General features: G+C 52.5%; 1 protein-coding gene across 5 annotated transcripts in view; it reads left to right on the top strand.

Annotated features, from left to right (window-relative positions):
* TSPAN18 (tetraspanin 18) overlaps positions 1–14,432 on the top strand; it is a 220,002-nt gene extending 205,570 nt beyond the window's left edge. For 4 of the 5 annotated variants that reach the window (XM_010592106.2, XM_064288249.1, XM_010592105.2 and 1 more), the window contains 5 exons: positions 5,436–5,510; positions 5,678–5,776; positions 6,551–6,733; positions 11,126–11,209; positions 13,232–14,432. In XM_010592106.2, coding sequence (XP_010590408.1) covers positions 5,436–5,510; positions 5,678–5,776; positions 6,551–6,733; positions 11,126–11,209; positions 13,232–13,279 — 489 coding nt within the window. In that variant the 3' untranslated portion in view covers positions 13,280–14,432. The remainder of the gene's footprint in view (positions 1–5,435; positions 5,511–5,677; positions 5,777–6,550; positions 6,734–11,125; positions 11,210–13,231) is intronic. The other variant, XM_064288250.1, reaches the window with a different exon arrangement.

The raw sequence follows: 14,432 nt of genomic DNA, 5'->3' as shown, positions 1-14,432 counted from the left end.
ACCTGGCTGTGTGGTGGTTCTGGCTGGAAAGTGGTGCCAAGTCTCATACATAATGGTCCTGTCCTTCTAGAAGCATGAGATTGCTTCCTGGACCTGCTGGGAAAGAGGGAAGACTTGTCTCGAGAGGAGCCAAGATAGAGTGGCTTTAGCCTGGCTCCAAGGCCCATGGAGAAAGGAGGCCTGGAGATGGAGGCTAATCGGGCATCTTCTTTGCGCTGAGCCTGAAAACCCACGGGGTCTTGGGGACCCTCAGCCTAAGGACCAATGAGCCTAATGACCAAATCATCTAATGATCAACTTATCTAAAGATACATTTTCCAAACACTCCTATTGAGCAATTTTACATTTTCACACACAATAGGACAAGCTCAGCCCATTCTTGGAATCCTGTAGCCTCCCTGTTTCCTTTCTTGCTTACCTCTGAACATTTCAAGGATTTTTTTAAAGCCAATTTATCCAAAGATTCTAATTTTTTTTTAATATTTTATAACAAAGGCGTGCTAAATTGGAAAAGAGAACAGCAAAAAGAGATGAATGTATTTAAAAGATAAATGAGCTGAATTGTACATGAAGTATGTAAATTCGGTAAATATTTATTAGAAATGAGAACTGAAAGCAGACATGCCTGGAGGCAGATGGGTTAGAAAAGCCTGGAAATGCTCACAAGGGGGCAAATTAGCAGTTTCCGCCCCCTTTGTTCATTTTTCCATCCTAAGCAAAGTGTTGTAAATTTGACGTTTGGGAATTAGTGGCAAGCATGTTCTTAGGCAATTGGGACGAGGTTAGGTCAACTCCAAGGGAGTAAACCCTGGGGAAGACTTTGATTGGGGAATCCCCAGGAGACATCAGACAAGGCCTGTGGCCAGGGGGCGCCCCTCCAAAGAACCCCTGGTAAGCCACGTTACCGGTACCAGTTGTTCTACGGTTGATTCTGACTCGTGCTACCCTATGCGTGTCCAAGGAGAGCTGTGTACCACAGGGTTTTCAGTGGCGGACTTTCCCAAAGTAAATCACCAGGGCTTTTGTCCGAGGTGGACTAGAACCGACAATATTTTGGTTAGCAGGCAAACGCGTAAACATTTGCACCACCCGGGACTCCAAACCAAGCTAAACACAGGGAAATTATTTCTTGCCGGAGAAGAGTGCCGTTGTTGTTTATGCAGGCACGCCACAGCCCTGTCCATTTCTGCAGATGGCTCAGACACCCACGCACACTTGACCCCTCCTTGATCCCTATGCATGGGGAGACCCGCTTCAAACGGGAGAAATGGGACTGGAGTCTGCAAACCCCTTCCTCTGGGGAGGCCCGCTTTCCCCGTCCATGTGTTACCAGTTCCTCCTTAATGTTGTCTCATGATGCTTCACCGTGACGTAAGCTCCAGGAGGACGGAAACCACGGCTGCCTTGTAGGTCTGTTTGCCAACACCAAGCCTAGTGCTTGGTACACAGTAGGGGCCCAGTAAACAGCCCTGAGATAAGGGAGATGAGAGGAGGTGGTATCAGAGGTATGCATAAGAGCATGGGCTTTGGAGTCAGAAAAACCTGGGTTCTAATCCCTGTTCTGCCACTTCCTGGCTGTGTGACTTGGAGTCAGTTACTTAACCTCTCTGAACTTCAGGTTCCTCATGTATAAATGAGGATAATAATATCTCCTTCCCAGCCATAGTGTTGTGATCATGACTGAATGAGAAAAGGTGTCTCGCTTACATATCTGGCACATACAAGCACTTGATAAAATGGGAAATGAAAGGATTCAGTGTTGACCCACAAGAGACCCTCCAGAATACTTGAATGTCTAAAGACCCTGGTGGCGTAATGGTTAAGTGCTACGGCTGCTAACCAAAAGGTCGGCAGTTTGAATCCACCAGGTACTCCTTGGAAACTCTGTGGGGCCCGGTCACTATGAGTCAGAATCAACTCAACAGCAATGGTTTTCTTTTTTTTTAAAAGACCCAGAATTTCTAATGGATTCCAGGAGTACATGGCGTTAAGAGGCTGTGTTCTGGAATTAGAGTTTCTGTGTTGAGATCCAAAGTGTACTACCTACCAGCTGGACCATCTCGGTCAAATTACTAATTGTCTTGGGGTCACAGTTTCCCCATCAGTGAAATGGGGATGATGATGGTAACAGCACCTACCTCATCAGGCTGCTGAGAGGAATAAATGAAATGGTCCTTGTCAGACCCACAGTGCCTGGATAGTAAGTGTTCAGTAAAAAACCAAACCCATTGCCATTGAGTCAATTCCAGCCCATGGTGACCCCATGTGTTACAGAGTAGAGCTGCCCCATAGGGTTTTCTGGGCTGTAATCTTTATGGAAGCAGATCTCCAGGCCTTTCATTTGCGGCACCACTGGGTGGGTTTGACCCTCCGACCCTTAGGTTCGTAGTCAAGTGCAAAACGTTTGCCCCACCCAAGGATCCTTAAGTGCTCAATAGACAGTGGCCACGCCAGCACTTGTCTTCTGGAAGCCATGCTTACTCTTCTTCCTGAGGCTCCATCTGGGCAGTTCTTGGATCGGGCAAGCCTGTGCTGAGACTTTGCCTGCATTATCTCATTAAGCCATGCACAGTCATCCTGGATCAAGCACGCTCCCTGAGTGATGAGAAACAGAACACAAAAGGCTTGGAACCTGTCTCTTCCATAGTTTATAACACCGTCAGTAGCCAAAGCCAGCTCCACCGCAGCACTGTGAACAGAAACCATTTCCAAGGCTGCTCTCTGCCAGCCTGAGGACCTGCCAGGAGCTCTGCCATGAGGGCGGAGGGCAGGGAGGTACTCCCCACAGAAGCCCTGTAAGATGGAACCGACCCATGGCGATCCATCACCAGCCTAATGGAAGTGCCAGGACCCCTGCCGGGGACCTCCGTCATCGTCAGGCAGTAGGGGAGCCATGGAAGCTGAGAAGGCATCCTTTGCCCCCTCTCAGCCCCTGCCCTTCTAGTGGAGTGACCACCCAGTGTTGTCATGGACTTTGTAAATGTCAAGAGCACCGGCAAGGCTGAATAATACAGCAAAGCTGTTTCCCCTCTCTTCTCCCAATAGCTCCACCCCTAAACACTGCTCACTCCCAGCAGGGCCTGAGATGAAGGAGGATATTGTTGTTAGCTGCCGTCTAGTCGGCTTTGACTCACGGTGACCTTGTGTACAACAGAACTAAACACTGCCCGGTCCTGTGCCATCCTCACAATCATTGCTATGTTCGAGCTCATTGTTGCAGCCATTGTGTCAATCCATCTCACTGAAGGTTTCCCTCATTTTTGCTGACCCTCTACTTTACCAACCATGATGCCCTTTTCTATCGACTGGTCTTTGCTGACCAAGTGTCCCAAGGAAGCAAGACGAAGTCTCACCATCCTCACTTCTCGGGAGCATTCTGGTTGCATTTCTTCTGTGACTGATATGTTTGTTCTGCTGGCTGTCTGTGATGTAGCAGGATAGCGAGGTCATTGTGGCGAGATGTGCACTCATGGATTCATTCAATCATTCCTTTATTAATTAATTCATTTGTTTCATTACCATGATGCCTCTGCTGGCCTGGACACTGGGGAATGCAAAGAGTACAAGTTACAGCCCCTGTGTCAAGTTACGGGTCTAATAGCATCTGCCATGTGGGCCCCTCTGTTGGACACTGTAATGTGGGGAAGCCCAGAGGAGGGAGGGCTACCCTCTGCCTGGGGAAGTCAAAAAAGGTGTCTCTGCAGGAAGGGGCTAGGGGCTCACCTGGGCTGGAGAAATGAGGAGTTGGTGGGGGAGGACAGGAGGGACATGTGGCAGATGAGCACAGCATGTGAAGGCTCTAAGAAGAGACATGTCATGGTTAACTTGGCGGACAAGAAGGAATGTGGCAGATGGAGCAGAGAGAGCCCTGTGTTAGATTTCAAACACCAGCCCAAGTGTTTTCAGATTTTGATGGGCATACCACCTTTCCCCCAAACTTGCTCCTTTATTGTAGCTGAAGATCGATGTCACTCCCCATGGGAATGAGGGGGTCGGGAGCAGGAGGGCAGATGGGCAGAGCAGGTTGAGAAGCCTAACAAAGGCCTGACAGAGACTGGAGAAACCCTGAGAGTATGGCCCCCGGACACCCTTTCAGCTCAGTAAGGAGGTCACTCCTGAGGTTCACCCTTCAGCCAAAGATTGAACAGGCCCATGAAACAAAATGAGACTAAAGGGGCACACCAGCCAGCCCCGGGGCAGGGACTGGAAGGCAGGAGGGAACAAGAAAGCTGGTAATAGGGAACCCAGGATTGAGAAGGGAGAGTGTTGACATGTCGTGAGGTTGTTAACCAATGTCATACAACAATGTGTATACTGTTTGATGAGAAACTAGTTTGTTCTGTAAACCTTCATCTAAAGTACAATGAAAAAAATCAGAAGCGTGCCAAAGAGACAGGCGCCCAGGCCCCCGAGATGGCAGCACACTCTTTCTTGTTGGTGGTGTTAGCTGCCTTGAAGTTGGCCCCTGACTCATGGTGACCCCATGCACAACAGAAGGAGAAGTTGCCCAGTCATGCACCATCCCCATGATCAGTTACAGATTAGACCATTGTGATCCATAGGGTTTTCACTGGCTGATTTTCAGAAGTAGATTGCCAGGCCTTTCTTCCTAGTCTATTTTCATCTGGAAGCTCCACTGAAACCCGTTCAGCATCACAGCAACACACAAGCCTCTACTGACATGGGTGGTAACACATGCTTACCAATTGCCATCAAGTTGACTCAGACTCATGGCAAGCCCATGTATGTCTCAGTAGAACTGCACTCCGTAGGGTTTTCAATGGTGGATTTTTCGGAAGTAGATCGCCAGGCCTTTCTTCCCAGGTGTTTCTGGGTGGACTCGAACCTCCAACCTTCTGGTTAGCAGCCAAGTGTGTTGACTGTTTGTACCACCTAGGGGCTCCAGCACATCATTAAGTCCCCTAAATGTCAGCAGGGGCAGGGAGAGGCAGCCCTGGGCTGGTGGGGTAGGGAAAGCCAGCCAAGAATCCGTAAGGAGCCCAATATTCCCGCCACCTGTACAAGCCCCCTGGAGGGAAAATCTGCTTGGAGGGGGCTATGTGACTTTCATCAGCAGTCTCCTTGCAGGGCCGCCGGGAGAGTTGCTCAGATTGTACACTGCACAAAAGGGTTTGTCTAAAAGGTACCATTTACATGGAAAACATATTTATTTATTTTTTCCATATTTTTGTTATAACTTGTTGATGTTGAAGACGGATTGTTGGTACATTTATTATGGGAGATGTCTGGTTTATTATGGGAAATGTCTGGTTTTGGATGGTGGAGTGTCTTAGTCTTACCAAATCAGTATTTTACGTCAATTGTGTGACAGACCAAAGAGCGCCCAGGCACTACATCAGCCAGCACTCCCAGCTGAGCTCCGGCTGCCCTGACTCCCTCAGGGCTCACCAGCCCGCCCCCTCCTCTCTTTGCAGTTCTTCTTGTTCATCCTGATCATCTTCCTGGCAGAGCTCTCGGCGGCCATCTTGGCCTTCATCTTCAGGGAAAATGTACGTACCTGGCTCTCTCTTACTGACTTCCTGTGGATCCCTGGCTGGCTTTCCCCCTTCGGCCAGCCCATAGCTCCCTCTCCCTGCCCCCAATGGGGAGCCGAGGGTGGGGGGCGGAGGCCGCACCAAACTCCAGGGTGTCAGCTCGCCCTTCCCTCTGTCCCCAGCTCACCCGCGAATTCTTCACCAAGGAGCTCACCAAGCACTACCGGGGCAATAACGACTCGGATGTCTTCTCTGCCACCTGGAACTCAGTCATGATCACAGTGAGTGGGCCCCACCCCCTGAGGCTGTGAGCAGTCAGCAGTGACATCCCCTGAAGCCAGTGTCCGGCCTCCATGGCCCTCGCTGCTCACACGCCCATGACAGACATCAGTAATCAATCAGGGCACTCTCCACGGATTCTAGAGCTGGCTTTGGAATCAGTATTCAGGCAACATTCTGGGCAGCCACTGCCAGGTGATCGAAGTCAAAACTCAGGGTGAAACCTGTTTGCTCTCCCTGACTTGGGTACCCCAATCAGTAGTAATGTCATAGATGATAATAATCATAACAAACCAAACCAGTTGTCATTGAGTCAGTTCACATTCATGGTGGTCCTCAGGTGTGTCAGAGTAGACCTGTGCTCCATAAGGTTTTCAATGGCTGTGATCTTTCAGAAGTAAATCTCCAGGGCTTTCTTCCAAGACACTTCTGGGTGAACTGCCAACCTTTGGGTTCGCAGCCAAGCTTTTAATCATTTGCAACACCCAGAGACTTCAAAATAATCAGAGCAACTGTTTATTCAGTGCTTACTAGGAGCAAGGTGGGATTTTGTTATTATCACCCCCATTTTTCAGACAAGGACACTGAAGTCTCAGAGAAGTTGAGTGACTTTCCCAAAGTCACACAGGAGGAACAGAGTGAAGCAGGCCCACGCCCAGGTCTTCTGACTCCACTCTGCCGTGGCTGCCTCTGCCATTGTCTTTGGAGAGGCTGCCCAGCTCTGTCCCTGAGTCCAGCCCCCGCCCACCAGACGTTTCTTTTTGCTCTCCTCCTAGTTTGGTTGCTGTGGTGTCAACGGGCCTGAAGACTTTCAGTTTGCACCAGTGTTTCAACTCCTGACTTCGGACATTGACGAGGTCCCGGAGGCCTGCTGCCGGAGGGAACCCCAGACTCGGGACGGGGTCCTGCTGAGCAGGGAGGAGTGCCTTCGGGGGAGGGACCCATTCCTGAACAAGCAGGTAGGGGTGCCCGTCCACTGAGACTTGGTGGCCAGAACTGGGTGGGGGTGGTGTTGGCTGCGAGGATCTGAGGGCACCCTGGGAATCCCATGCAGGTGTTGGCCATAATATGTGTCTCTTGAACAGGGGCTGATGGAGGCTCCGTCACAGCCCCTGAGATGGAGCCAAGGGGGAAAGGAGGAGGGGAGCAGGCAGTCCAGGGCTGGCACAGGTCGGAGGAGTGGGCATTTGGGCTGGGGTTGAGGGTGAGTAGGAGTTTCCCAACACTCCCTGATCTGATAATGCAGTTTGGGGGCCAGAACCAGAATTACACTGCACACTATGGAAGAGGAAGCTCACATGGCCATCAGAGGGCATCCCTGTGCCTGAGGGAGCAGGGTTTCCTTGACCTGACCCTCTAAGGTCAAGGGAGCTCCTGGACTTCTTTCCTTCTCAGCCTTGGAGGAAATCCTTTCTCTTCCTGCATGTGCTATCTCTTGGGGGAAGCCAGGGCCCCCACTTTGAGCTTCGTCCCCCCTCTCTGTGAGACAAACAGTATGCCTGTATCTGATCCCCTCGTCCCACTGACCAGTGTCCCCCTGGAGTGTGCAAGAGACCAGGAGAGGCCAGCGGGGAGGGAGGGAGGGAGAGAATGAGGGTGAACTGAGCCTGTACCCCAGGCCAGTCTCTGGATTAGGCCTTTAATGGGGATCTTATGTGGGTTTATAGGGCCAGAGGACGCAGCAGGGGACAGGAAACAAGTCCACTGTTCTTGGGGAGCTCATGGTCTAGTTAGAGAAAGCAGATGATAAACAAGTAACAAGCAAAGAAAAAGCAATCAGTTCCCCCCGCCTTTTTTTTTTTAGATAATTGCTATAAAGAAAATAAAACCAGTGGTGGACTAGAATGGGGCTGGGGTAGAGACTCAGGGCAGGCCTCATGGAGTTCCAGGGGAGGTGACAATGGAGCTGATGCCCGGCGATCTGAGGAGGTCCTTTCCAGCTTTAGCTTTGCACCGTGAACTGACCACCTCCATCCCCTGCACCTGCCCACGCCATGTCAAAGGACCCAGGGGGCCACCAGAGCCATGTTCCGTTTACTCCTCAGGTCCTGCCCTCCTGGGTGAGGGAAAAGAGACGCAAATAAGGAAACAAGTGTCCTGGAACCCAGCCACTGCAGGGTTGGGGCTAGGAGGGGCACACAATGGGTTAGGTCCACAGTCTGCCGAGGGGAGAGGCCGTGGAATGTGGCAGGAAAGTTTCAGGCTTTGATGTCATGCAGGCTATGACCTGCTAGGTCAGCTTACATAAGACAACCCTCTCAGGACCACCATATGGTAGCAGGGACTGCTGGCTGTCCCCGACACTCCACTCACCCCTCCCTCCTTAGAAAGAGTGTTTGTCAAGACTTATCATTGCTAGGTAAAGGCTACATTTCCTGACTGGCTTGCAGCTAGGCCATATGGACAGTGAGCAGAAGTAATCTGTGCAACTCGAGTCATGTCTTTAAGAGAGTGCTGAGCCCACTCCTCCTCCCTTTCCCTTGGCTGGAATAGAGCTGGGTTGATGAGCTATCTTGGGCCTTGCAGCCCCCCAGGATGGCAGAGCAACAAAAGAGAAGGAGCCTGGGCCACTGATACCTCCATGCAGCAGAGTGGCCATCATTGTTCAGAATAGGAAAGACAAACACGTTTCTAACTTGCTTAAGTCGCTGCTGTTTGGAGTGCCTGTTGCCCATAGCCAGGCCTGTATCTTTCTAATTCAGGCCGTTTGTGAATTGTTCGTGAAGGCTTCTCATGGGGCCCTGTTCCTTTGGAACTTTATCCTGACATGCTTCCCATTTCTGGATTCATCCTCTGTTAGGATGCCTCCTTCCATCTCATGGGCATGGCTTTGAAATCGGAGCTCATCAGAGAGGTCTCTACACAGCCACATTAATTCTTTACAGTGACTCTCCGTCTGCTCCTCATGGGGCTTATCTGAGGTTGACTCATTTTCTGAGACACTCACATCCCCCTTGAGCATTTCCCTTTTAAAAGCCTCTGCTGTGGGACTCTATTTTTTGTTTTTGTTTTTTTTCCCAAAGTCCACTTACATAAAGTTGAAGATGCATTTCTGACTTTGCCTTTTATCCCCATCACAGCCTTGAGCAACACGTTTGACTGCAAACAACTGAAACCCCCCAACTAAAAGGGCTTAAGCAAATGCCAGTTTGTATTTCATACATGGCAAGAATTCTGAAAGATGGTGAATTCTTGCATTGTACCAGTGGCTCAGTCATGTCAGTCAGGGCTTGGTCTCTGTGATCCACATGGCCTTTATTTGTGTATACCACTTCATGGTGACAAAGTAGCTGCCATGGCTCCAGACATCTCACCCATGTTGAAGGCAGGGAGAAGGGGAAAGAGTGGCATCAGCTGTTTTCCCAGAAATGCCCAGCAGATTTCTGCTTAGGTCTCTCTGCCCCAGAATGGGTCACATGGCCACCAGGAGTCAAGGCAGAGAGTATTTGTCAGTGGGTGCTAGTTAGGTCACCAGCTCTGTTTACCATTGAACTCTAATGAAGGGAAATAAGGAAATCCCAAAAGACAGTGACCCATGATGAATACTCAGGCTTTCCCACTGGTATGAGTTGAGCTTGCTTCCTATCCTCCTCTGGGTCAAGATGGTCACCCGGGCAAGTGAAGAATGTATTCTCTTGCTGGAAACAAACCAGAGGCCTCCCAGTAGATGGTGATCTTGCTAGACCTTGGCTACAGGCTAGTATGGTGACCACCATTTGGAAAGCATCCATATTCCCCATTTGACTGTATGATCTAGAGGCTTCTCTCCCCACATTATCCCCACCTACTTCTTGGTGGGTTGTGAGCATGGGTGCTACTATGAGTCTCCTTGACACAAAGTGCTACACCCTCATCCTCCCGGCAAGAGAAAAGCATTCCAGCCAGAGAGCAGCATGTGCGAAGGCCCTGGGGTGGGTGGGAGCATACTGTGTTCCAAGTATCAAGAGAAGGCCATGTGGCTGGAGCAGGGTGAACAGGGCAGGATGAGCTTGAGGTAAGACCATCAGCAGGGCCTATAGACCAATGGAAAGGATCCTGGAAGAGCAACAGAAGCCCATGCCAAGCTCCATGCAGGGAGCCTTGTGACCATGTTGGTGCTCTGTGGCCAGAGATGAAAGGTGGGCCCCAGTGGACAGGAGGGACTTTTACACTGGTCCCAATGAGAAAGGACCATGTGTTAGACCAGGGTGATGGGAGAGGAGTATATACTTGAGAAGTATTCAGGAGGCCTTGGTGGTAGGTCAGCTGTAGGGGTGAGGTGCCTTTGGGATATCCAAGCAGAGGTGCTGAGTGGACAGTTGGGTATATGGGCCAGGGCTCAAGAGAAGGTCTGTGTAGAGATATAAATGTGGGAGTCACTCCTTGTGGGTAGTCATTGTGGTGGCACCTCTAGCCTGGCTCTCTTTGCCAGATTAGGTCAGGAGGGTGGCGGGGGTGGTGTGGCCCGGGGATGGAATGTTGCCTCTCTGGAAAGAAGGAGGACGGTACTGGACAATAGCCAGCATGGTTAGGGGACTGGTCCTCTCCAAGTGTCTCGGCAGGGCAGGGCTGGGGGTGGGAAGCCATTGTAAGGGGATGGTGAGGTGAGATTCCTGTAGACATGAGCTCCAGGCTCTGAGTCGGGGAACTGGCCCAGATGGGGGAGACCGAGGCTTCCCAGTGCCCTGATGCCTGGCCCCTCTCCCCACTGCATCCCACAAGGAACACAGTACAGAGCAGGAACATGGAGTCCCCTCAGTGCACATCCCTTCCTCCTTGCAGGTGACCTTGAGCACCTTACTCAACTCACTGTCTCCCTCCGAATCCTCCTACGTGAAATGCGGATAAAACCGTTCTTCCCCAAGAGGCTAGAATGAGGGCTAAATAATAAAGAGCACATGAGGCCCCAGCAAAGCTCTTGGGAGAGTGGACCGTCACTGTGGGTTGATGCCATTGTCCCATCCATCCCCCTCCTACCTCCCTCCGAGGGTGTCTCAGGACCACCCCCAGGGATACCTCCATTGGCCTGCCTGGCCAACACGTTTAGTCCAGAGACCCAAAGGCTCTTCTGCTCCCAAAGTCTTGGGGTGGGGGTGGGGGGATAAATGGTCAAAGCCCAGGGTGCCACAAAGCAGACATTGGGTTCAAGGATGTACTCCCTTTGCTGGACAACATCCCCAGTGTCTTGCCAGCGCTGGCCCCCCCCCCATAATGTTTATGGCCTCAAGGCTTTTCCTCCAGCCCCTCCAACCCCCTCGCTGGCCCATCATCAGTTTGAGCAGGTAGCCTGCTGACACTGGCCTCTGACTTCTGACCCCTGACCCTAGACAGTCCCTCTGGGCTGTGCTTCACCTCTGCTCTTCCTGTCTCAGGGCTGTTACACCATGCTCCTCAACGCCTTTGAAACTTATGTCTACCTGGCCGGAGCCCTCGCCATAGGGGTGCTGGCCATTGAGGTAAGTGCAGGGCACCCACTATTGCTGCTCTTCTCCCCCCAGCAAGGCTCAGGAGGGGTCTGGGGCAGACACCCCCAGGGCTTGCACCCCCACCTCCTTTCTGGATCTTCTTAACCCAAGACCCCATGTACTCCCCCACTGTGGGGAAGATGGGTGGTCAGCCGACTGTGTCTGTCTCAGGGCAGTGGGGATGGGCCAGCTTTGAGAGCCCTACATTCCCGAACCCCTTGAGCTTCCTGCGTGCTCTTGACAGTGGATCTGCACAGCCAACTTGAGGGAGGGGCTGCAGCCTGTGGTTCTAGATGAGGTCCTTCCTTCAGGGGCTATGTCGCCTTGTTAACCTCACCATCGTGGTCTTAGCACCCTTTACCTAGGGCTCCAGGGCCCCCTCTAAAGGCAGCCAGCTGCAGCCCTTTTGAAGCCACCAGTAGGTGGCACTTCACCTAAAGGGAGGCACCGCCAACTCCCTTCTGCCCTCGCCCAGATCTCCAGTGGGCTGCTCCAGGAGGTTGGACAGGCAGGTTGCCCACCCCACTCCACCACCCAGCCTCCCATCTCCAGGGCGGGGAGCTTGCCAGTCCCTGACCTGAAGGGAGATGAAAAGAGGCAATGGAATCTTCCTGTCCCACTCTGCAGGGCTGCCTCCTGGGTGCCCAGACATCTGCCCCTTGAACATAGCCTTGCTCAGGTTCTTACTACGCCCACAGCCCTGCTTCCAGCAGCTTTGTGGAGGGCACTGGGGATGGGAGAGAGGGAGGGTCTTAGCTTCATTCCTTATTCACCACACACAGTGCATTCTAGCCCTGGGATGGAGGGGCCAACAAGTTCTTTCTAGTGGGGGGACGCCAGCCACGGACGGGAAGCAGTAAGTCTGCACTGGGACCTGGGGGGAACTTCCGGAACAGCTTTTAATGCTGAAAGAACGTGGCCTTGCCGTCCAGCTTCCAGCTTGCCTCTCCCCAGATTGCAGGACATCTGAGTCTCTGTTTCCTCATCTGCAAAATGGTGCTAATCACCCTGCCCCCTGGGCATTGTGGGGATTACAGATGGCAGGGAAACATGCTTGGTACATAGTAAGGGCTCAGTAAGCAGTATCTGGGTGCTTGATTCCACCAGAACCCCTCATACCTGCTCAGGTCCCGTCAGCTGGCTGCTACAGGAGGCAGAAGCCTGCCTCAAAGACTCGGCCCTATCCCAGCCTCGCTTCCGCCACCCCACTGACCCTCCTGGTAATTTGGCCATGAGCTCATGGTTTGAGGACTGTTCCTTGTGCTACTTGCAAGGACACCTTAGGCCGTGGGCATCAGAAATCTGGTCAGAGAAGGGAGTCCCTGAGTCAGGGCCTCTCTACCCCAGCATCCCAGGGCCCTTAGGCAGGCCGTCAGTGACAGTGCTTATCGTGATAACTCTGGGGAGGGCTGCGTCTTCGCTGCCTATTAATAGCCTTGGAGGGGTTTTTACTAAGCACCTACTATGTAACAGGTACCATTATGTTATTATACTGACACCTCACCATTTCCTGTGAGCTTAAAGGGGTTACGAGCATGGGCTCTGAGGTCAGAATGCCTGGACTCAAACCCCAGCTCTACCTCATGTAGCTGTGTGACTTTAGGCAAGTTACCTGACCTCTCTGTGCCTCTTTCCTCCCCTGTGAAAAGTTTCCGAGAAAGCACGAAAGATGGTGCACACGCTAAGCTCCTCAATACATACTCAAGGCAGAGAAAGGAAGGGCCTTGCCTGAGGTCACTGCTGGCAAGTAGCAGAGCTGGGATTTGAACCCATGTCTCTCGGTGTCCAAGGTCCCCTTTCCTTCCATGACGCTATGTGGCATGGAGGCGGCTGGGTGGTGAGAGGGTCTTGCCCCCAGGGGAATGTCAGAAATCTCAGCAGCAAGGGTAAGGTAACAGTGGGAGGTGAGCCCTGGTCCCGCCCCAGAGGCAGCAGCCCCTTCCCCTCAGGGTGGGACACCCCACAGAGGTCTGTGGGCTCAGCCTGACAACCTGACACCTACTTCCTTTGCAGCTTTTCGCCATGATCTTCGCCATGTGCCTCTTCCGGCACATCCAGTAGATGAAGACTCACCCCACCCACCACTGCCTAGCACCCAAGGCCCTCCCCTTTCCCCCACTCCTGCCATCCTGGCCCCAGGGGAGGAGGTGAGGCCTCATGAGGGACCAGGAGGAGAGGGGGGTGGAGGGAGGACAGAAATAGCTATTTTTTTAACAAAACAAAATGAAGATACAAATATGGACTAATGTGCCCCCTGCCTGGACGCCGGGGTGGGTGCCGTGGGCTCTCAGAGCAGTCCCAGTGCCTGAACCCAGGAGGCAGTCTGTACTAGAGACCAAACAAGCACCAGTCCCAGGGCCCCTCTGCAGGCCAGCAGGACTCTGGCAGCCCCGGGTCTGGGCCCCTTCTCACAGCGTCAGGAACTGGTGCCAAGAAAGCGAGGATTTGGGCAGTGAGGAGGCAAAAGCAAATCTCAGAGAGACATCAAAACCCAGGGGACCCCAGCGGCCACGTCGTGGAGGACTCAGAACCCACAGCACAGTTTCTGGTCCTCCAACGGAGAGAGCTGTCCCACCTCCAGGGCGGGGCCCAGAGTGGATTGCAGACATGGAATCCAAGAATGGCCTGGCTGCCAGGAGCTTCGCCTTCCCCATCTGTTGGACCAAATAACCTCAAAGGCCCAGAGAGGGGCACTGACTTGTGCACAGTCACACAGCACATACATGGCAGTTCTGAACTAGACCTAGGTGGTCTCCCAACTGCCTGTCACTCCGTCCAGGGCTCTCTCGGTCCCAGCAGATCTGCTGGCCACCCACATCCCTCCCTGTCCCCTATATCCTAGGAAAAGAGGGTTGGCCAGGAAGCACCTCCTCCTAGCTCTACAGCAAAGAAAATTCTGGGCTATGTTCACTTTGCTCTCCCTCCCTCCTCTCCAAGCCCCCACATGTGCACATGCCACATCTCCTTCCTACACTGCCCCCCTCTCCCCACAACCTCACCCCCTTCCCTCTTCTACCCTGACTCCCAGGGCTGGAAGGAGCCCCCAAGATCATATACCAGAACTGAGGCTTGGATGTCTCCACAAGACCCCTGCCAAGACTTCACCCTCTGCTTTCATACCCCCAGGGACGGGAAGCTCACTACCTCCCCAGGCAGCCCTCCTGCCTTTGGACCGCTCTGACTTAGCATCAGCTCAATACATGGAAGAAGTTTC

This window comes from Loxodonta africana, chromosome 7 (genome assembly GCF_030014295.1).
Source record: "Loxodonta africana isolate mLoxAfr1 chromosome 7, mLoxAfr1.hap2, whole genome shotgun sequence".
Lineage (NCBI taxonomy): Eukaryota > Metazoa > Chordata > Mammalia > Proboscidea > Elephantidae > Loxodonta > Loxodonta africana.
Note: the sequence above shows the minus strand (reverse complement) of the source record. Positions and strands in the feature narration are given on the sequence as shown.